The 24,244-nt window shown below is 21.7% G+C and overlaps 1 protein-coding gene across 1 annotated transcript in view; it reads right to left on the bottom strand.

Moving 5' to 3' along the window:
* Nucleotides 1-264: 264 nt before the first annotated feature.
* The window catches only part of LOC128953219 (uncharacterized), a 34,354-nt gene continuing 10,374 nt past the window's right edge, over nt 265-24,244 (bottom strand). Inside the window, exons 13-41 of the mRNA XM_054298693.1 lie at nt 23,486-23,713; nt 22,882-23,142; nt 21,934-22,173; nt 20,987-21,235; nt 20,301-20,528; nt 19,542-19,790; nt 18,180-18,524; nt 17,492-17,740; nt 16,845-17,063; nt 16,155-16,403; nt 15,607-15,828; nt 14,951-15,193; nt 14,475-14,708; nt 13,806-14,048; nt 13,120-13,398; nt 12,202-12,450; nt 11,058-11,849; nt 10,206-10,457; nt 9,003-9,557; nt 7,402-7,650; nt 5,701-6,429; nt 5,058-5,306; nt 4,310-4,519; nt 3,593-3,841; nt 2,842-3,141; nt 2,053-2,310; nt 1,090-1,422; nt 648-953; nt 265-370 (exon numbers count right to left, since the gene is read on the bottom strand). Coding sequence (XP_054154668.1) covers nt 332-370; nt 648-953; nt 1,090-1,422; nt 2,053-2,310; nt 2,842-3,141; nt 3,593-3,841; nt 4,310-4,519; nt 5,058-5,306; nt 5,701-6,429; nt 7,402-7,650; nt 9,003-9,557; nt 10,206-10,457; nt 11,058-11,849; nt 12,202-12,450; nt 13,120-13,398; nt 13,806-14,048; nt 14,475-14,708; nt 14,951-15,193; nt 15,607-15,828; nt 16,155-16,403; nt 16,845-17,063; nt 17,492-17,740; nt 18,180-18,524; nt 19,542-19,790; nt 20,301-20,528; nt 20,987-21,235; nt 21,934-22,173; nt 22,882-23,142; nt 23,486-23,713 — 8,508 coding nt within the window. The 3' untranslated portion in view covers nt 265-331. The remainder of the gene's footprint in view (nt 371-647; nt 954-1,089; nt 1,423-2,052; nt 2,311-2,841; nt 3,142-3,592; nt 3,842-4,309; nt 4,520-5,057; nt 5,307-5,700; nt 6,430-7,401; nt 7,651-9,002; nt 9,558-10,205; nt 10,458-11,057; nt 11,850-12,201; nt 12,451-13,119; nt 13,399-13,805; nt 14,049-14,474; nt 14,709-14,950; nt 15,194-15,606; nt 15,829-16,154; nt 16,404-16,844; nt 17,064-17,491; nt 17,741-18,179; nt 18,525-19,541; nt 19,791-20,300; nt 20,529-20,986; nt 21,236-21,933; nt 22,174-22,881; nt 23,143-23,485; nt 23,714-24,244) is intronic.

The raw sequence follows: 24,244 nt of genomic DNA, 5'->3' as shown, positions 1-24,244 counted from the left end.
CTCAATTTTAAAACTAAAAATAATTTAATTTTTTTATAATTAATTTTTTTGTTTTTCTAAAGTTTTTTTTTAAAAAATAAATAAATAATTCAATACAAATATCAATATTTTTAATTTCTTATTATTTATTCAATTATCCAAAAAAAAGTAGTTATACAAACAAAATATTTTTTTTTAAATTAACAATATTATTAAATATTGTCTAAAATAATTATATATGAATAGTAAATATATTTTTTTTTAAATAATAATAATAGTAACAATTAATATTTATTTTTATTTTTAATTGATGCTAATAATTAGCATGCTAAAATTATTATTATTATTATTATTAGTGCTGTTCAATGCCCAGTGCCTTACGTTCACATGCCTGAACCAAATTAAAAAAAAAATTAATTAAAATAAAATTAAAATAATTAATTAAAAATAATAATATTAAATTTATTTATTATTAAAACAATAAAATATATAATATATATATAGTATATAATATATATAGTATATAATATATATAGTATATAATATATATAGTATATAGTATATATAGTATATAATATATCGTAAATAATATATATCGTAAATAATATATATATGTATATAATATATATTATACTATATATATATATTATATATCAATAATAACTTACATAAAAATCAACCCATTTATCAATATTATCTAATTCTGACTGTACTCTATCATCCATAAAATCTTTGAAAAATTTCTGATCATTTTTCAGCCAACTGTCCAATCGTTGTTTCATACACTTAATAAACCATTGGGAACATGAGTTTACAATAGCCAATTTAATATCCAGATCGTTCAGGTCGACTGTCCCATTAGTTACTAACTGATAGTTGGCCAGCAGTTTAGGTATATCATTACTACTATCATTACTAGTAGTATTATTTAAGGAACTACCATCATTGGTACATGTATAGGCAATTTCTCTATGCTAAAATATATATATAAATATATAGATAATAATAATAATAATTATTATTAATTTTTTTTAAAGTAAAAAAAATTAATTAATTAATTAAAAAACAAAACAAAACAAAACAAAACAAAACAAAACAAAACAAAATTACTTTTTTATAAAACTGTTTAATTAGCGATTGATTTTGATGTTTAGCCAACCATTGTTTTTCGCATTCATTATAATCATTGATTGATTTTGTATTGATTTTACTGTTGTTAGTGTTGTTAGTGTTGTTAGTGTTGTCCGACAAACATATAACTTGTTTGACTTGTATTTGATGTTTATTTCTCAATATATTTCTTTGTTGTTGTTGTTGTTGTTGTTGTGTCAGTGGGTGTGGTTGTTGTTGTTGTGTCAGTGGGTGTGGTTGTTGTTGTTGTAATGTTGGATATGGTTCAGGTTGTAGTTGTTGTTGAATACCCAGTACCTTTTTCTCGCATGCCTATATATATATATATATATAAATTATTCAAATTAATATTAATTAATATTTTTTTAAAAAAAAAATAAAGTAATAATAATTTAATATTTTTTTTAATTTTTTTATAAATATCTATATCTATATATTAATATATTTATATATTTATATTTAATAATAATTTTTGATTTTAAAATCTAATAGTTATCATATCCACAAAAAATAACTTAAAGCCTTACTTAAACTTAATTTTATGAAAAACAATAATTAATTTTTTTTTTAAATTATTCAATAAAAATCTATATACTATACTATACTATATATATATAGTATAATTTATCACATTTGCCCTGTTCATATTTTTTTTAAATAGATAAAATCTAACAAAACTTAACCTTGACCTAAATAGATATATATATATATATATATATATTATATAAAAATATACTAAAATATTCTTATATATAAAAAAATTATATTAAAATATTTATATATATAAATATAAAACTTATATTAAAATATTATAAACAATTCTAACTATTTTTTAAAAAATAGTCAATCAATTATAAAAAAAAAATCAATAAATATCAATAAATTGATAAATAAATAAACTGTATATTTATATACAGTACAGTACAGTTTACATATACATACAAATAAATCCGACCATGGTAACTGTCTAAATGCTCCATCAACATTAGCATTGTTCAATTGCAATACAAATGTCGGATCAGATTTAATCAGGAAGTCCTGTATATTATGTTCATAGCATTGGCCAAACTGTTGGGAACAGGTAGTCAGTATAGCCAACCTGATGTCCGTATCGTTGGTATCTAATTGTTTGTCAAATGCGGCCAATTGTTGGACACTAGCCGTATCATTGACAGCACAATCGTTGGCCGATTGTTTCATCTAATAAAATAAAATAATATTTATTTTTTAAAAATAATAATAATAATTATTATTATTATATATATATTGATTGATTTAATTGTGCTAAAAATGTTTGAATAATAGGGTATATAAAATATATACATATATATATACTCAGGGCTGGAGGGGTAGTATAGGGAGGGGAATAGTTTTTTTTAGTAAATTTCCTTAAAAAATAATAATAAAATTTAAAAAAAAATAATTTAAAAAATTTAAAAACTTAATTCCTTAAAACATTTTTTTGTTAATAAAAATTATTATTTTCTAAAAACTAATAATATTTATATAATATCCTAAATATCCTATTGTTAGGTTATATATATATAGCTAACTAAAAATGTCCCTGATTGATTAAAATTTTATAATACATCCCGGAGCTGACTGATGGTAATTTAAAAAAAAATAAACAATTAAATTAAATCATATATAATAAAAACACACAATATTTTTTTAATGACAATATTTTTTTTTTTAAATTTAAATATAAAAATTAAATTAAAAATTACATACTTTATCAAAATATTTCACTAAAATCGGTGTTTTATTTGAATTATCGATTAGTTGTCGACATTGTCTAAACTCTTTAGCCAATTGATTGTTGATCTTATCTGATGAACATATGATAGGTTTAATCAACGAATAGTGTCTGTCTTTCCATTGATCTTCCAGTTCCTGTAGTTCGGTGTGTGAAAGTGGGTCTGAATTTTTTGCAGGGGTTGGGTATGGGTCACCAGTGTGTGGGTCATTGTTTTCAGATTGTTGTTGTTGTGGTGGTGGGGGATCAATACCCAATGCCTTATAACCGCATGCCTATATATATATAAATATATAATTAATAATAATAATAATAATTAAGCATTATTTAAATTGTAATTTTAATTTTTTTGTTTACAAAAATAAAAATAAATAATTTTAATTTAAAAAAACAAGTTCCGTATTACTAAATTAAAATATTATAATTTTCAAAAACAACAAAAATAATTAATTTAAATATATTGTAATATAAAGTTTATATAGTAATAATAGTAATAATAATAGTTGTAATAATAGTTGTAATAATAGTTGTAATAATAGTAGTAATAATAGTAATAATAATAGTTGTAATAATAGTTGTAATAAAAGTAGTAGTAATAGTAGTAATAGTAGTAGTAGTAGTAGTAGTAGTAGTAGTAGTAGTAGTAATAATAATAGTAGTAGTAATATTAGTAATAATAGTTGTAATAATAATAGTTATAATAATTATAATATTACTAATACATACATTAATTTCATCGGTTGGAAAATTATTGATTTGACCATGGGGATTTTCCTTAATCAAATCCATAGCAAACTGTTGATTATTAACAGCAAATTTGATGAATCTATTTTCAATACACAACAGATAGGATGGCGAACAATGGCTAACCAATACCGATCTAACATCCGGATCAGTTATATCGACATTGGTATAGGTGCTCAGATCGACATCGGGTGCACCATTGACTGTACAGTCCGAATCAAATTCTAGTAACTAGTTATTTATTGAATTTTTAAAAAAAAAATTAAAAAAAATTAAAAAAAAATTAAAAAAAAATTAATTTAGTAAATATATAATAAAGTTAATAAAATAATTAATAAACAAATTAATTAATTTATATAAATATTATTAGTAAATATATAAATAAATATTTTAATTATAATTCCTTATAGCTTAGTATATACAGTGTATATACAGTATATAGTTATATATTGATTTATATATTGATTTAAATATATATTGATATATAATTATTAATATATACTGTATATTATATATATACCAATATTTGATTATAGTATATGTTTTATATAATATAATTTATTCATACAATTAAACTAATACTAATTAATTAATTAATTTTTTGCTTAAATAAAAGTTTTTAAAATATATAATTTTAAAATATTTATTACTACTAATAATAATTATTAAAAAATATTTAATGTATAAATTAATACATACTTTTTGATAGTATTGTTTAACTATTGGTATTTTTTCATTATTAATCATAATTTGTTTGCATTTATTATAATCTTTAAGTACTGTTGTATTGATTTTATCGGAATTTTGACAAATTATTGTATTTTTATGAAATTGAATTTTATTGTTATTATTATTTTGTTTTAATTTTTGTTGTAATAGAAAATCTGTTAGTACATTATTGCCGCATGCCTAGATAAATAAATAATTGTAAAAATTAAATTAAATTATTTAAAATAAATTGTTAAAAACTTAAAAAATTAATTTTTAGTGATAGTTTTTTTTTGTTTCAAATTTAATATAAATATAATTTATTATTATTAGACTTAACAATCATTGTTAAGTCTAATAATAATAAATTAAAATTATAAATAAACAAATATATATATATATACATAATAATATTATTCGTATAAATATATGTTTGTGTAATAGTGTAAAATAAAATTAAATATAATGAATAAATAATTAACAGTATTATTAACAGTATTATTATTATTATTATTAAATAATAATATATTAATAAATAATTTATATTAGTGTATATTATCTATAAATTATCTATTTTTATAACAAATAAATACACACACACACACACACACACACACATACTCACTCACACACACTCACACACACAAACACACACATAGGCAAACATATTGGTGAGTCTATGGCAAATGGGGTCGGGAGGGGTCGGGTGGGGGGTATTATAGCTATTAGTATTACTTACTCTAATTTTATCCATTGGATATCCATTGACTTTACCGCCAGGAAATTCACCATAAAATTCATTAGCAAACTGTTTGTCTTGATTTAGATAGGCTTTCATCGATCTAACTAAACACGGCCTAAATGTTTGCGAGCACTGGCCAACTAAAACCACTCTAACATCCGGATCAGTTTGGTTGACATTGCCGTAGGAGCTCAGGTCAACATCAGGTGCACCATTGGCTGTACATTCATAGACAAATTGAAGTACCTAGGTTGTTTTAATTAGGAAAATAACAACAACAATTAATTAATAAATAAATAAATATAAAAAATTAATAATATTTAATTTATTAATTTTTTAAAAAAAATATTGATATTGCTTAAAATTATTTTTTTAATTTTAAAGATTAAATTATTCTATATGTAAACTATTTATATAAATTTATATATATTATAAAGAGTATTGATTTTTTTTATTAATAATATTTTTAAAAAAAATAAAACTTAATTATATTTTTTTTTGTAAATTAATAGCTGTTAACTGTAATAATTATTTTTGGATGCATAATAACTATAACTATTAATTAATTAAATACTATTATACTAATAATTTATATATATATATATATAGTGTTATATATTATTAATATATGTATACATACTTTAACATAATATTTATTTAATGTTGGTGAATTATTTTTTTGAAACATTTGCATTTTGCATAGACTAAATTGTTTCAATACATTTGTCGTAACATTCAATGGTATTTTACAAATTTTTTTCTTAAGATTTTTCCTAATATTATCATCATTAGTATCATTAGTATCCTTATCATTATCGTCATCATCATCATCAGTGTCTACATCAACATTATCATCATCAGCATCTAGTTGTTGTTGTAATTTTTGCATTTGTTGTTGTAGTTTTTGTATTAGCAATTGTTGTTGTGATTGTTGTGATAGTTTTGATTTTGGTTGTTGTGGTTGTTGTTTAAATACTTGAATATTTTGTAGCAGTTGTTGTAATCGTTCTAATATTTGTTGTTCCGATACTTGTTGTGGTTGTTGTTGTTGTGGTTGTGGTTGTTGTGGTTGTTGTTGTGGTTGTAGTTGTTGTGGTTGTTGTTGTGATTGTTGTTTTGATAATTGATTATTTTGTAGCAATTGTTGTAATCGTTGTTCTAATACTTGTTGTAATTCTTGTTTTGATAATTGATTATTTTGTATCAGTTTTCGTAATTGTTGTTCCAATTCTTGTTGTTGTTGTTTTGATAATTGATTATTTTGTAGCAGTTGTTGTAATCGTTGGTCTAATACTTGTGGTTGAGATACTTGTTGTTGTTGTTGTTGTTGAGGTTGAGTTTGAATAGCAAATTCTTGTTGTAGGCATAACTATATATATATTAATTAAATTAATTAATATATATATATATATAAATAAATTATTATATAATTTTATCAGAAATGTATGTTTAAAATATAAATATATATATTTATAGTTATATATATATATGTCAGGGTTGCTAAAGGTTTTCGATTTCAGGGGGGGGGTATAGGGGGAGGTAAAATGGCAATATTTTCGAAAAAACTTGGGGGTATAGGGGGGGGTGGTGGACATTTTTTATTGCATTTTTAAATTCCCACTAAATTCCCATTGTATGTATATTTTATTGTTTAAATAATAATAATAATTATTATTATTATTATTATAATCACAGATCCGTTACTATTTAATAATTATGAATAAATGAGTTAAAAGTTGAAATCAAATAAAACATTATATATTGAATAATAGCTGTGAAATAAGCCCACAAACTTTATATTAATAATTATATTATTAAAAAAAATAAAAATTACATAAAAAAATAATAAAAAATACTCATGTAATTTTTATTATCAATTATAAATAAATAAAAAAAACCTATTTATGATATTATTTTTTAATGGTCTAATTATCTTAAAGCTATACACGATAGTTGCCAGTTGCCTAACAATATTGTTATTAGGCGTGGTTCACATATTACGTTCGCACTTGAGGGGGGGGGGTTGGCCTAAGCGAACTTTTGTGAACGAGGGGGAGGGGAGGGGTATAGTCTTTAAGATCGTCCGCATTTAAATATTTTATTTCTTGTGGTGGAGGGGGGGTAGCGGTTAGGGACATGCGAACGTAATTTTTTAAAATGACTACATGCGAACAATTGCGAACATAAGGGAGGGAGGGGACTAGATTTCTTAAAAAAGTGCGAACGCAATATATGAACGACGCCTTATCAAACATTTAAAAAATGCTCGGGATCCAGGTGATTATAATATAGTTTTTTTTTTAGAAAAAAAACTTTAAAAAATTAGTATAACTATACTTACTTTTAGTTCATCATCTGTAAAATTATTAACATCGTTGTTAAAATTTTCATTTTCTAAATCTAAAACAAACTGTCTATTGTCTTCCAGAAATTGATCCAATTTTTTATCAATACACTGTCTGTCTAAATCAGTGCACGTGGATGTTATAGCCGATCGGACATACGGATCAGTTAGATTAACATTGGTATAGGCAGTGAGGTCGACATCTGGTAAACCGTTTTTAGTACATTCGTATTCAAATTCAAAATACTATAAAATTGTATTATAAAAAAATAAAAAAAAATAAGTATTTAATAAAAATTATTATAATAACAATAACACTAAATATTAATATGTATATCCAAAAAAAATTTTTTTTAAACACATACACATTAATAAGCAGTTATATATATATATATATATATATAGATATTATATTGTAAATTTATATGTTAGAAAATGTTAAATTTGATTTATCTAGTTGAGTTTTAAAAATAATTTAACCCATGTTTAAATAACAATATATATATATATATGCAGGAATCTAAAATACTATTATATATATATAAAAGGGTTATTCATTAATCTCGCGCATGGGGTTTTTGCTATAACTCTTAAACGGAGTGAGATATATTAATTTTGTAAAAAGTGTATTAAAATATGATTTACGCGTAATATTATAAAATATAAAATTTTTAATTTTGATAACGTGATCATATTTATGCTGGGCTGTTTGTAAACCACTATGTCACAACCTAACCTATAAATGATAGAATAAAATTTCAATAGCAATTTTGTAGAGCCTGACTTGGAAAATTATTGGAAGAAAATTTTTTTTAAATTGGTCGAAAAATAAATTTTTTATGGCTTTTCAAACTTATGAAGAAACACATTATATAAAATAGTCAAAAATAAAATGACGTTATTTATGGATAGTATACACTTATAAGATAAAGATTTTAATACTATTACTTATTCTAAAAACTAAATTTTTTTATGTCAAATATTTTTTTAGATATTAATATTACAATAAAAACATAGCATTATAATTTGATAATGTAATTTAATTTTAAATTTAATTATCTAAAAAAATATTAGACATAAAAAAATTTAGTTTTTCAAATATGTAATAGTATTAAAATCTTTATCTTATAAGTGTATACTATTTATAAATAACGTCATTTTATTTTTGACTATTTTATATAATGTGTTTTTTCACAAGTTTGAAAAGCCATAAAAAATTTATTTTTCGACCAATTTAAAAAAAATTTTCTTCCCATAATTTCCAAGTCAGGCTTTAAAAAATTGCTATTGAAATTTTATTCTATCATTTATAGGTTAGGTTGTGACATAGTGGTTTACAAACAGCCCAGCATAAATATGATCACGTTATCAAAATTAAAAATTTTATATTTTATAATATTACGCGTAAATCATATTTTAATACACTTTTTACAAAATTAATATATCTCACTCCGCTTAAGAGTTATAGCAAAAACCCCATGCGCGAGATTAATGAATAACCCTTTTATATATAATTATATAAAATAATATTTAAAAAATTTACAATAAATTGTATTATAATATATAATAATAATAATAATAATAATAATTTTACATACTTTTACTAAATATTGATTGAATTTTTTTGACTTAATTTTATTAATCATATTAAATTTGCATTGATTAATATGTTTTAGTTGCTTATAGGTAACATCATAGGGAAGTTTACAACTATTATTTTGTTGTTTTAGATTTTTAGTTTCATTGAATTTAGTTTTATCATCCAAATTGTTGGCCAATTGTTGTTGTTGTTGTTGTTGTTGTTGTTGTTGTTGTTTTAATAATTGAATATTTTGTAGCAGTTGTTGTAATTGTTTAAATTGTTCTAATACTTGATTTTCTGATTGTTGTTGTTGTTGTTGTTGTATTGATATTTGAATATATTGTAGCAGTTGTTGTAATTGTTGTTCTGAAAATTCATTTTTTAATTGTTTTGGTTGTTGTTGTTTTAATAATTGAATTTTTCGTAGCAGTTTTTGTAATAGACGTTCTATTAATTGTGGTTGTTGTTGTTCTTGGCTTATTGATTGAATATTTTGTAGCAGTCGTTGTAATTGTTGAAAATTTTCTTGTTGTTGTTGTTGTTGTTGACCCAATGCTATTATACTGCAATCCTATTAATATATATATATATATATATATATATAAATTAATAAATATTTAATAATAATAATTATTATTATAATTAGTATAATAATTATTCTTAAAATAAAAAATTTGAATAAAATAAAAAGTTTTTAATATATTTTTACATTTTTTAAAAAAAAACTAATTATAAATGATAAAATGATAACTAAATCAATAATTATAAAAATTATTGATTTATTAATAGTTTATTTGAGCATGGTAAATGTCTTCTAATAATAAAATAATAAGCTAAGTAGGTTTTTAACTCACTAAGATAAAATATGTGTATATATATAATGTATTAAAACTTAACAAGGCGTAGCTCACATATTACGTTCGCATTTTTAAGTGGAGGGGGGGGTGGTGGCCAAAGCAAACTTTTGTATGAACGAGGAAGAGGGGATGGAGGAGGGGTTGAACGTTCACATTTAGATAATTATTTTATCTTATAGTGGGGAGAGCGGGGGGGGAGGAGGGCGGCGGTAACTTTTAGGGACATCGTGTGCGAACAATTACAAACATAGGGGAGAAAGAGAGAGAGAGAGGGGGGTGGTGTCTAGATTTCTTTTTTTTATTATTAAAAAAAAAGTGCGAACGTATTATGTGTAAACAGCCATAGAAATTATTATACTTACTATTGATTCATCAATTGATAAATTTTCAATATCTTTTAAAAAAGTTTCATTTGACATTAATAATCTAAACTGTTTATTGTCATCAATAAATTGATCAAATTTTTTACTAATACACTCATTGGCTAATCCCGAGCACGTGGCAGTTATAATAGATATGACTTCCGGATGATTAACCGCATCAACATTGGTATAGGCAGTCAGGTCGACATCGGGTAAACCGTTTTTAGTACATTCGTATTCAAATTCATAATACTATTTGTTTTATTATTTGAAAAAAAAATAATTAATAATTAATAATTAATAAATATATAAATAACAAAATTATTAGAATTATAATAATAATAATAATAATAATAATAATAATAAATATATAGCCAAAAAATATATATTGAACACATTAGCAGTTATATGCATATAGTATATATATATAATTATATATATATAAAAATATATATATATAAATATATATATAAAAATATATATTAAATATACATGTTTAGAATATCTTAAATTTATCTAGTTGATTTTCATAATAAATTAATCCCTGTTTAAGTATTTTAATATTTCAATAATAACACTTTATATACTGTATATAAGGTAGACTTTACAACAACAAAAATTACTAAAAAAGTTTCAATTGATTTATTAAATTATTATAATTAATGGTAAAAAAATATATATAATAAATAGGTAAGCTAGTTTTTTTTTTGTTTCAATATATAAGTTTCAATAACTATTTAATAATAGTTTAATATGAAAAATAAGTATTTATATTAAAAAATATAGTTTTTTTGGGGGGAGAGAGAGAGGATGGGGGGGTAGAGGATAATAATTATATTAATATATACATACTTTTGTCAAATATTGATTTATTCTTTTTGAATTATTGTTTGAAATTATTTGAAATTTGCATTTATTATAATCTATTAGTTGATTATAAGTAACATTAGTAGTAATTAGACAATTATTATATTTTTCAGTCAATTTAGTTTTATCGTCCAAATTGTTGGTCACTTGTTGTTGTGGTTGTTGTTGGGATTGTTGTTTTAATAATTGAATATATTGTAGCAGTTGTTGTAATTGTTGTTCTGATACTTGTTGTAGTGGTTGTAGTGGTTGTAGTGGTTGTAGTGGTTGTAGTGGTTGTAGTGGTTGTAGTGGTTGTAGTGGTTGTTGTGGTTGTTGTGGTTGTAGTGGTTGTTGTGGTTGTTGTGGTTGTTGTGGTTGTTGTGGTTGTTGTGGTTGTTGTGGTTGTAGTGGTTGTTGTGGTTGTTGTGGTTGTTGTGGTTGTTGTGGTTGTTGTTGTGATTGTTGTTTTAATAATTGAATATATTGTAGCAGTTGTTGTAATTGTTGTTCTGATACTTGTTGTAGTGGTTGTAGTGGTTGTGGTTGTTGTGGTTGTTGTGGTTGTTGTGGTTGTTGTGGTTGTTGTGGTTGTTGTGGTTGTTGTGGTTGTAGTGGTTGTTGTGGTTGTTGTGGTTGTTGTTGTGATTTTTGTTTTAATAATTGAATATATTGTAGCAGTTGTTGTAATTGTTTTTCTGATACTTGTTGTAGTGGTTGTAGTGGTTGTGGTTGTTGTGGTTGTTGTGGTTGTTGTTGTTGTTGTTGTATATAACTAATTGCTTTTGCAATGCATTGCTATAAATATAAAAATTAAAAAAAATTAATAATAATAATTATTATTATTCTCAAACAAACAAAATATATTTGTTTTCTATCTTTTTTTACTAAAAAAAACTAATAATAATATTAATAATAATTATCTATAAAAAAAATAATTATTAAAATATATAAAATAAAAATTAATTATTAAAATATATAAAATAAAAATTAATAATTAAAAAAAATGTATTAACATTAACATGGGAAAAAACTAACATAACTAACTAATTATTATAAATATATCAAGATAAATTTTTTTTTTCAATATATATATATATAATATATATATATATATAGAATACAATAGAATATATATATATATACATACAGTTGTTTGATCAGGTGAAAAATTTTTAACTTCATTGATAACATTTTCATTTGTTAATTCTAAACCAAACTGTCTGTTGTCTGCAATGTGTTGTTTCAATTTTTTCAGAATACATGGTTTGGCTAATTCAGAGCACGTGGATGTTATAATCGATCGGACTTCCGGGTCAGTCGTATCAACATTAGTATAGGGGATCAGATAGACATCCGGTCTACCATTTTTAGTACATTCGTATTCAAAATTATAATACTATTATTGTATATAAATAGATAAAAAAAAATTAATTAATTAATTAATAACATAAAATTATAATAATAATAATAATAATAAATATATATATAACCAAACATGTTATACATTAGGCGTGGTTCACATATTACGTTCATACTTGATGGGAGGGGGAGGGGGTTAGCCAAAGCGATCTTTTACAGGTTAGGGGAGGGGGTTAGCCAAAGCGATCTTTTGCGGGGGGAGCCGAGGGGTGGAGACTTTTAGAACGTTCGCATTTAGATAATATTTTATTTTTTGTGGTGGGGTGAGTGGGGGGGGGGGGTAGCGGTTATGGACATTCGAAAATAATTTTTTTTAAATGACTACAATAAACTAACAATTGCGAACATACAGGGGAAGGTGGGGTCTATAAATTTTTTTTAAAGTGCAAACGTAATATGTGAACAACCCCTTAGCATATAACCTCTAGTATATAACCACATTAGCAGTTGTTACACACTATGTATACAGTATATGATATATATATATATATCTATATATATATATTATATGTATTATACTGTATTAAACTTAAATGTTAGAAAATCTATCTAAAAATAATTTATCTAGTTGATTTTCATGATTTTTTTTGAACCCCCTATTTAATTATTTAAAATATAATAATAATAATAATAGAGTAATACATACGTTTACTAAATATTGTTTTAAAATTTTTGACTTTATATTTTGAATCGTATTTAATTTGCATTGATATAAGCCTTTTAGTTGACTATAAGTAACATTAGTAGGTATTAGACAACTATTTTGTTGTTGTTTAGTAGTTTCAATCAATTGATTTTCATCGTCAAAATCGGTGTCTAATTGTGGTTGTAGTGGATGTCGTGGTTGTAGTGGTTGTTGTGGTAGTGGTTGTTGTGGTAGTGGTTGTTGTTGTTGTTGAATACCAAATGCTTTTTCAGCGCATGACTAAATAAATTAAATTAATTTTTAAAAAAATTAAATATATAAATAAATTATTATAAAAAAATTGTTTAAAATTTTCTATAAATTATATATAATAGAATTGACAACTATATTGTATATACAGTATATATATATATATATATTAAATTTATAAATTAGAAAATAAATTTATCTAGTAGATTTTCTAATAAAGTTTAAATGTTTAAATAATTAATATATCAATAACAACTTATACATAAATACATACATACATAGATATATTAATATATTAATGTTATCTAATTATTATTATTATTATTATATTATTATTATTATTATTATTATAGACTTTTATTTATATATATATATATATATTAAACAATTAGCAATTAGTTTATAAACATATATATATATATATAACTATTACTTACATCTATTTCATTAAATGGAATATTTTTAAATTCTTCCATAGCATTAGCAAATTCTAAACCAAATTGTCTATTGTCTGCAGTGTATTGTTTAAATTTTTTCTCAATACACGATTTGGCTAATTTACTGCACGTGGATGTTATAAGCGATTTGACTTCCGGATCAGTTAAATCAACATTTGTATAGGCAGTCAGGTCAACATCAGATAAACCGTTTTTAGTACATTGGTATTCAAATGCATAATACTATTAGTATGAATAATATATAAATGTATTTAAAATAAAATAATAACAAAATTATTAGCAGTTAGCATATGATATATACAGTGTATGTATATATTATATATGATATATTTAAATGTACATATTAGAAAATAAATTTATTTAGTAGATTTTCTAGTAAAAAATTTTTGAATATATAATATATCAATAAAAAACACTATACTTTATATATAAATATTATATGAGATTATAACCCTTAACTAACGAATAGATTTTAATTATAATTATAATTAATTACAATATAATTACAATATAATTATAATTAATTACAAAATAATTATAATTAATTACAAAATAATTATAATTAATTACAATTATATATCTCTAATACTATTCTCTAGGTTTTAATGTTATAATAAGTTATAATTAGTTAAGCTATAATATACATACCAATGATAAATATTTATTTATGATTGGTGAATTTTTGTTTGAAATAATTTTTAATTTGCATTGATAAATATGTTTTAGTTGATTATAAGTAACATTAGTAGGTAGTGGACAACTATTTTGTTGTTTAGTAGTTTTAATCAATAGATTTTCATCATCAAAATCATTGTCAAGTTGTTGTTTTGGTTTTGGTTGTAGTGGTTGTTGTTGAATACCTAATGCTTTTACTATACATAACTACAGTATAAATTAAAAAAAAATTATATAAAAAATTAAATATATAAATCAATTATTATATAATTTTATTTAGAAAATTAGTGTTAAAAAATTTTCTAAAAAAAATTTATATATTTTATAATTTTTGTTAAATAATTTTTTTTATTATTATTATTATTATAGACTTTTATTTTTATATTAATTAAAACAATTAGCAATTAGTTTATTAAACATATATATATAAATATAAACAATTTACTTACACTTGTTTCAACCAATGGAATATTTTTCAATTCGTCGATAGCATTAGCAAATTCTAAACCAAACTGTCTATTGTCTGCAATGTATTGTTTTAATTTAGTCTGAATACACGGTTTGCTTAATTTAGTGCACGTGGATGTTATAAGCGATTTGACTTCCGGATCAGTTAAATCAACATTTGTATAGGCAGTCAGGTCGACATCAGATAAACCGTTTTTAGTACATTGGTATTCAAATGCATAATACTATTTGTGATAATAATATATAAATGTATTTTTTTAAAAAAAACAATAAAATAATAAATAACCGAAAATTAATATTAATAATAAATATATCCAAAAAACCTTCAGTGAACATACATTATTAGTAGCAGTTAGCATATAATATATATACTTTATATACACTGTATATATATATATATATATATAAATATATGATATATTAAAATTACATATTAGAAAATAGTAGATTTTCTAAAAAAAATTTATGATCTTTTAATATATAATATTTCAATAAAAACACTATACTTATACATTATACCTATACATTATATTATATATATATGAGATTATAACACTCAACTATACTAACGAATATATAATAATAATAATAATATTTATAATAATAATAATAATAATAATAATAATAATATACATACTATTGAATAATATTGATTTATTATTTTTGAATTTTTGTTTGAAATCAATTTTAATTTGCATTGATAAAGCTGTTTTAGTTGATTATAAGTAACATTAGTAGGCATTAGACAACTATTTTGTTGTTGTTTAGTAGTTTCAATCAATTGATTTTTATCATCAATATTGGTGTCCAATTGTGGTTGTAGTGGTTGTTGATAACTTAATGCTTTTAGTAGGCATGACTACATTATAAATTGAAATAATTAATATATATATATATATGAATAGATATATATGAATAGATATATATGAATATATATGAATATATATATATATGAATATGTATATATATGAATATGTATATATATGAATATGTATATATATGAATATGAATATATATATATATATATATATATATATGAACATACTTATGAATATCTATATGAATATATATATGAATAGATATAATAATATATATATATATTAATATTATTGTTTAATTAATTGTTATTATTATACATATTTCTAAATTTTTAACTATTGCTAACATATATATATATATACATACATTTGTTTCATCAAATGAATAATTTTTAGTTTCGTTGATAAACTTTTCATTTGCTAATTCTAAACCAAACTGTCTATTGTCTGCAATATATTGTTGCAATTTTTGCTGAACACACGGTTTAAATAATTCAGAGCACGTGGATGTTATAACCGATCGGACTTCCGGATCCAGCAAATTAACATTTGTATAGGCAGTCAGGTCGACATCGGGTAAACCGTTTTTAGTACATTCGTATTCAAATTTATAAAACTATTATTGTAAATATATATATATAAAAATTAATTAATTAATTAATAATAATAATAATAATAAATATCCACAAAAAAACATATTTAATACGTTAGCTATGCTATATGCATACGTTACACAATATAAACTATTATATTCAAAAATTATCTAGTTGATTTTTATAATTTTAAAATTACCCCCTGTAAAAAAAATATTTTTTTTAAATATATCAATAACAACATTATCTCCTATTATACTATTCTCAATATATTTATACCAAAAACAAAATAACTATTATTAGATAAAATTTGATGACAAAAATTAGTAATAAAAAACAAACAAAAAACAAAAAAAAACATCCAATTATTTTATATGAGATACTAACAAAATCCTATAGATTTGTATTGAAATTTCTCTATATATATATTATTTATCTTATTATAATACTGTATATATACATACTATTAATAAATATTCATTTAATTTTCGTGAATTTTTGTTTGAAATCATTTTCAGTTTGCATTGATATAGTTGTTTAAGTTGATTATAGGTAACATTAGTAGGTATTGGACAACTATTTTCCGATTGATTTTTTCCGGTTTCATCCGAATCGTCCAAATTGTTGGCCACATGTTGTGGTTGTAGTGGTTGTTGATAACTTAATGCTTTTAGTAGGCATGACTACAGTATAAATTGAAATAATTAATATATATATATATATATATGTTAGCAATAGTTAAAAATTTAGAAATATGTATAATAACAACAATTAATTAAACAATAATATTAATATATATATATTATTATATCTATTCATATATATATTCATATATATATATATTCATATATATATATATTCATATATATATATATATTCATAAGTATGTTCATATATATATATATTCATATATATACATATTCATATATATACATATTCATATATATATATGAATATATATATATGAATATATATATATATGAATATGTATATATATGAATAGATATAATAATATATATATATATATTAATATTATTGTTTAATTAATTGTTATTATTATACATATTTCTAAATTTTTAACTATTGCTAACATATATATATATATACATACATTTGTTTCATCAAATGAATAATTTTTAGTTTCGTTGATAAACTTTTCATTTGATAATTCTAAACCAAACTGTCTATTGTCTGCAATATATTGTTGCAATTTTTGCTGAACACACGGTTTAAATAATTGAGAGCACGTGGATGTTATAACCGATCGGACTTCCGGATCCAGCAAATTAACATTTGTATAGGCAGTCAGGTCGACATCGGGTAAACCGTTTTTAGTACATTCGTATTCAAATTTATAAAACTATTATTGTAAATTTATATATATAAAAATTAATTAATTAATTAATAATAATAATAATAAATATCCACAAAAAAAACATATTTAATACGTTAGCTATGTTATATGCACACGTTACACAATATAAACTATTATATTCAAATCTAAAAAAAATTATCTAGTTGATTTTTATAATTTTAAAATTAACCCCTGTAAAAAAAATATTTTTTTTTTTTAATATATCAATAACAACATTATCTCCTATTATACTATTCTCAATATATATATACCAAAAACAAAATAACTATTATTAGATAAAATTTGATGACAAAAATTAGTAATAAAAAACAAACAAAAAACATCCAATTATTTTATATGAGATACTAACAAAATCCTATAGATTTGTATTGAAATTTCTCTATATATTATTTATCTTATTATATAATACTGTATATATACATACTATTAATAAATATTCATTTAATTTTTGTGAATTTTTGTTTGAAATCATTTTCAGTTTGCATTGATATAGTTGTTTAAGTTGATTATAGGTAACATTAGTAGGTATTGGACAACTATTTTCCGATTGATTTTTTCCGGTTTCATCCGAATCGTCCAAATTGTTGGCCACTTGTTGTTGTGGTTGTCGTTGTTGTTGTTGTATTAGTAGCTGTTGTTGTTGTAGTAGTAGCTGTTGGTGTAGTAGTAATAGTTGGTGTTGTTGTTGAAGTAGTAGTTGTTGTTGTTTTTGTCGTTGTTGTTGTTGTTGGCGTTGTTGTTGTTTAGTCCATACCTTTTCTCCGCATGCCTAAATAGATACATGGTAAATTTTATTTTATTTTTTTAAAAATAAATGTTTTTATTATATATATATATCAATAAATATATAAAACAAATTAATAATAGATTTAACACATACACACAACAATAATTTATTTTTGAAATTAATAAATTAACCTAATCTTGTTAAAAATTAAAAAATTGTTTTTTTTAATTCAATTAAAATCTAATAATTAATTAATTAATATATATATATATTATTAATATATAACTAGACTATATAAACACACTATTTGATGATATTTTTTATAATTATATACTAAATAAACTGTATGTACACACACACACACACACACACACACACACACACACACATACTCAGATACAAACACATATACACACAATTACACACACATACACACACATACACACACATACACACACACATACACACACATACACACACATACACACACATACACACACATACACACACATACACACACATACACACACATACACACACATACACACACATACACACACATACACACACATACACACACATACACACACATACACACACATACACACACATACACACACATACACACACATACACACACATACACACACATACACACACATACACACACATACACACACATACACACACATACACACACATACACACACATACACACACATACACACACATACACACACATACACACACATACACACACATACACACACATACACACACATACACACACATACACACACATACACACACATACACACACATACACACACATACACACACACACACACACACACACAATTACACAGACATACACACACACACACAATTACACAGACATACACACACACACACAATTACACAGACATACACACACACACACAATTACACAGACATACACACACACACACACAATTACACACACATATACACACATATACACACATTAATAGATACTGTATATACACTATAGTAGTATTACTTATATAAATGATTACTTACCAAATATTTACTGTAAGCTATACTATCATTAATACCGTTTTGAAATTTAATGGCAATCTTTCTGTTATTCAATGAAAATGTTTTAGTCATATCTTGGACACACTTTTCAAACGTTGGCGAACACAGGGGTACTAAAAACGATAGGGTATCCAGGCTAGTTATGTTCACAACATTTGAATACCGAGTCAATGTTGACTGTCCCATATCGCCAGCGCTCGATAGACTACATTCAGTTAATACTTGATTTAACTAAATAAAAAAAATTGATTTTTAATTTTTAATTAGTTAGTGTAAATTAATTTATAAATATAATAATATATATATATTAAAATTTATAAATATAATAATATATAATTTAAAATTTATAAATATAATGATATATAATTTAAAATTTATAAATATAATAATAATAATGTAATTCGAAGTTATCCGAAAAACATATTATTATTATTATTATAATAATTTGATAATTTACTAAAATTTTTTAATATATATATATTTATCATTTATTTAATTTAATTAGTCTAATAAAATATAAATTATATATATATATAGTATATTAATAGTAATCACAACAATCAACTAAATTGATTGATTGATTAAACAAATTTTATCAAGTATATAATGTTTAGTAAAATTTTTTATATATGCTTAATTAATTTAATTATTCAAAATTATTTTTTTTTTAATTTCTATATTATTATTATTTTCATCAAAAATATTGATTTAAAAAAACATATGATGTTATAATATACTTACAAATTTGAAAAATTTTTTAGTTGTTGGATTAGTTTCAAGTTTTAAAAATCGTTTACATTTAGTATATTTTTTGATTAGACTGTTATCAATATTTTCAGGTTTTGGACAATTATTTATAGATTTTATAGTTTTCTTTTCAATTTTAGTTTCAAGTGGTTGTTGTTGTTGTTGTTGTTGTTGTTGTTGTTGTTGTTGTTGGTGTTGTAATAAAACTTTTTGTTGACATTCCTATAGTATTTAAGATTATATTTGTTAATTGTATAGATATTTGTAGATATATAAAAAAAAATAATGTAATACAAACACACTGTAGTAATGATTAATTTAAAAATATAATGTACTGTAGTAGTAGTAGTAGTAATAATAATAATAATAATAGTTTTAGTAGTAGTAGTAGTAGTAGTAGTAGTAATAGTTTTAGTAGTAGTAGTAGTAGTAGTAGTAATAATAATAATAATAATAGTTTTAGTAGTAATAGTAGTAGTAGTAGTAATAGTTTTAGTAGTAGTAGTAGTAGTAGTAGTAGTAATAGTTTTAGTAGTAGTAGTAGTAGTAGTAGTAGTAATAGTAGTAATAGTAGTAGTAGTAGTAGTAGTAGTAATAGTTTTAGTGGTAGTAGTAGTAGTAGTAATAGTAGTAGTAGTAGTAGTAATGATAATAGTTTTAGTAGTAGTAGTAATACTTACATTAATTTCATTTAATGGATATTGTTTGCCAATACCGTCGGGATATTCACTTTCAATCGTTTCAACTAACGATTTGTTTGACGATAAATATGTTTGAATTTTTTGTGCTAAACAGGGCTGATATGTTTGCGAGCACTGGCCTACTATGACTGCCCTAACATCTAAATCATTTGTATCGACATTGGTATAGGTGCTCAAATCGACATCAGGTGCACCATTTTTTGTACATTCCATAATAGATTGAAGTACCTATAATGATTTTTTTTAAAAAAATAAAATAAAATTAATTAAATAATAATTATAATAATATATTTATATATATATATATAAAAAAAATTATATTAACAAAAGTTTGTTGATAATTATTAAATTATTAATTAAATAATTATTTTTAAGCAAAAAATTATTATAAATTAAATAATAAATTATTATATAAGTAAATTAAATTAAATTAAATTAAATTAAATTAAATTAAATTAAATTAAATTAAATTAAATTAAATTAAATTAAATTAAATTAAATTAAATTAAATTAAATTAAATTAAATTAAATTAAATTAAATTAAATTAAATTAAATTAAATTAAATTAAATTAAATTAAATTAAATTAAATTAAATTAAATTAAATTAAATTAAATTAAATTAAATTAAATTAAATTAAATTAAATTAAATTAAATTAAATTAAATTAAATTAAATTAAATTAATTAATTAATTAATTTTATATTCTGTATATAATATCTAGTCTCTACTGTATGATTAAAACTTATCATTTTTTTTTTGGTGTATAAAAACACAAACAAATTCTAATAATGTTATTGAGAAAAAACAAAAATTATTTTATATATATAATCTGTTATTTTAAACTCAATCAAACTTAAAACTTATAATTTAATTATTAAAATTTATATATATATATATATATATAATATTAAATACATATACATACTAATAGATAATATTGATTTAACGATGGTGAATTATCTTGTTTAAATACTTTCAATGTACATGAAGTAAATTGGCTAATAAGTTTAGTATTAACATTAGGATTTAGTGGACAATTATTATTATTATTTTTTTGTATTATATTTTCATTGTCTAAATTGTTATCCTCTTGTTGTTGTTGTTGTTGTTGTTGTTGTCGCTGTCGTTGTTGTTGTTGTTTAGTTAATATTTTTTTCCCGCAAGCCTAAAATTGAGACATGGTAAATTTTTAAAATAAATAAATAAATAATTGTTTTTATCATGTATATACATATATAAATCATATATAAATAGATTTAGCACATTCAATCAACAACAATAATTTATTTATTTTTTTAAATTAATAAGTATTTTATTTAATTAATTATTTAATTAACTAAATCTTGTTAAAAATTATAATTAAAATTTTAAAAAAACTAATAAACTAAAAAATTTTATAATCTATCAATTAATTAATAAAGAAATATATAATTAAATATATTATATAACTATACTAAACAATTTGACGATATTTTATAATTATATGTTAAATAAACTTTATATACTTTATTGTATATATCATACACATACACATACACATACACATACACATACACATACACATACACATACACATACACATACACATACACATACACATACACATACACATACACATACACATACACATACACATACACATACACATACACATACACATACACATACACATACACATACACATACACATACACATACACATACACATACACATACACATACACATACACATACACATACACATACACATACACATACACATACACATACACATACACATACACATACACATACACATACACATACACATACACATACACATACACATACAATAATACTATAACTACTATATCATATTTAAATGATTACTAACCATAAATTTACTGAACGCTAAATTCTTATAAATTCCACCAGGATTTTCATTACGAAAATCAATTGTAAGCTGTCTGTTAGTCAATAATAATGTATTAATCGTATTTTTCAGACACTTTTCAAACGTTGGCGAACAATGGCTAACTATAATCGATAGGGCATCCAGGTTAGTTATGTCCATTACGTTTGAATAGGCCAGCAATGATGGTTGTCCCATATCGCCAGCACTCGATAGACTACAATCACTTAAAGCTTTAAGCATCTAAAAATATTTTTTTAGCATTTAAATAATTAGTTAGTTATATAAATTTATAAATATAAATATATATATAACTAAAGTTAATTATTTAATAAAATAATAATAATTATTATTATTATTATTATTATTATATATATAATTTTAAATTTTAATTGGTCACTAACTAAATTGATTCATTCAATAAATTTTATATTTAATTATGTTTAGTAAAAAACAATCTACTAAATGCTTATTAATTTAATTATTCAAATAGTTTTATTTTTAAATTTTGTATATTATTATTATTATTATCAAAAATAATGTTATTTTTTTTAAAAAAAAACATATGATTTTATAAAATACTTACTAATTTAAAAATTTGTTTATTTAGTGGATCAGTTTCTTGTTGTAAAATTCGTTTACATTTACTAAACTGTTTGATTGCACTGTTATCAATATATTCAGGTTTTGGACAATTATTTTTAGATTTTTTAGTTTTCTTTTTAATTTTAGTTTTAAGTGATGGTTGTTGTTGTTGTTGTTGTTGTTGTTGTTGTTGTTGTAGTAGTTGTGTTAAAACTTGTTGATTGCATTCCTATAATATTAATAAATATATCGTATAATATAAAAGTATATATATATATATTTAATTTGTGTTTAATATTATATACATATTATATCAGTAAATATTGGACACAAATATGTCTTGTTTGGTTATAATATAGTTATGTCTACTAATATGTAGATATATAGTGGTAGTAGTAGTAGTAGTAGTAGTAGTAGTAGTAGTAGTAGTAGTAGTAGTATTAGTATTAGTATTAGTATTAGTATTAGTATTAGTATTAGTATTAGTATTAGTATTAGTATTAGTATTAGTATTAGTATTAGTATTAGTATTAGTATTAGTATTAGTATTAGTATTAGTATTAGTATTAGTATTAGTATTAGTATTAGTATTAGTATTAGTATTAGTATTAGTATTAGTATTAGTATTAGTATTAGTATTAGTATTAGTATTAGTATTAGTATTAGTATTAGTATTAGTATTAGTATTAGTATTAGTATTAGTATTAGTATTAGTATTAGTATTAGTATTAGTATTAGTATTAGTATTAATAATAGTAAT

Source organism: Oppia nitens, unplaced genomic scaffold (genome assembly GCF_028296485.1).
Source record: "Oppia nitens isolate AA-2021 unplaced genomic scaffold, nextdenovo-longstitch-racon4-pilon3 scaffold20_pilon_pilon_pilon, whole genome shotgun sequence".
In the NCBI taxonomy this organism is placed as follows: Eukaryota; Metazoa; Arthropoda; class Arachnida; order Sarcoptiformes; family Oppiidae; genus Oppia; species Oppia nitens.
The sequence above is the reverse complement of the archived record's forward strand: the minus strand, read 5'-3'. Positions and strand labels throughout refer to the sequence as shown.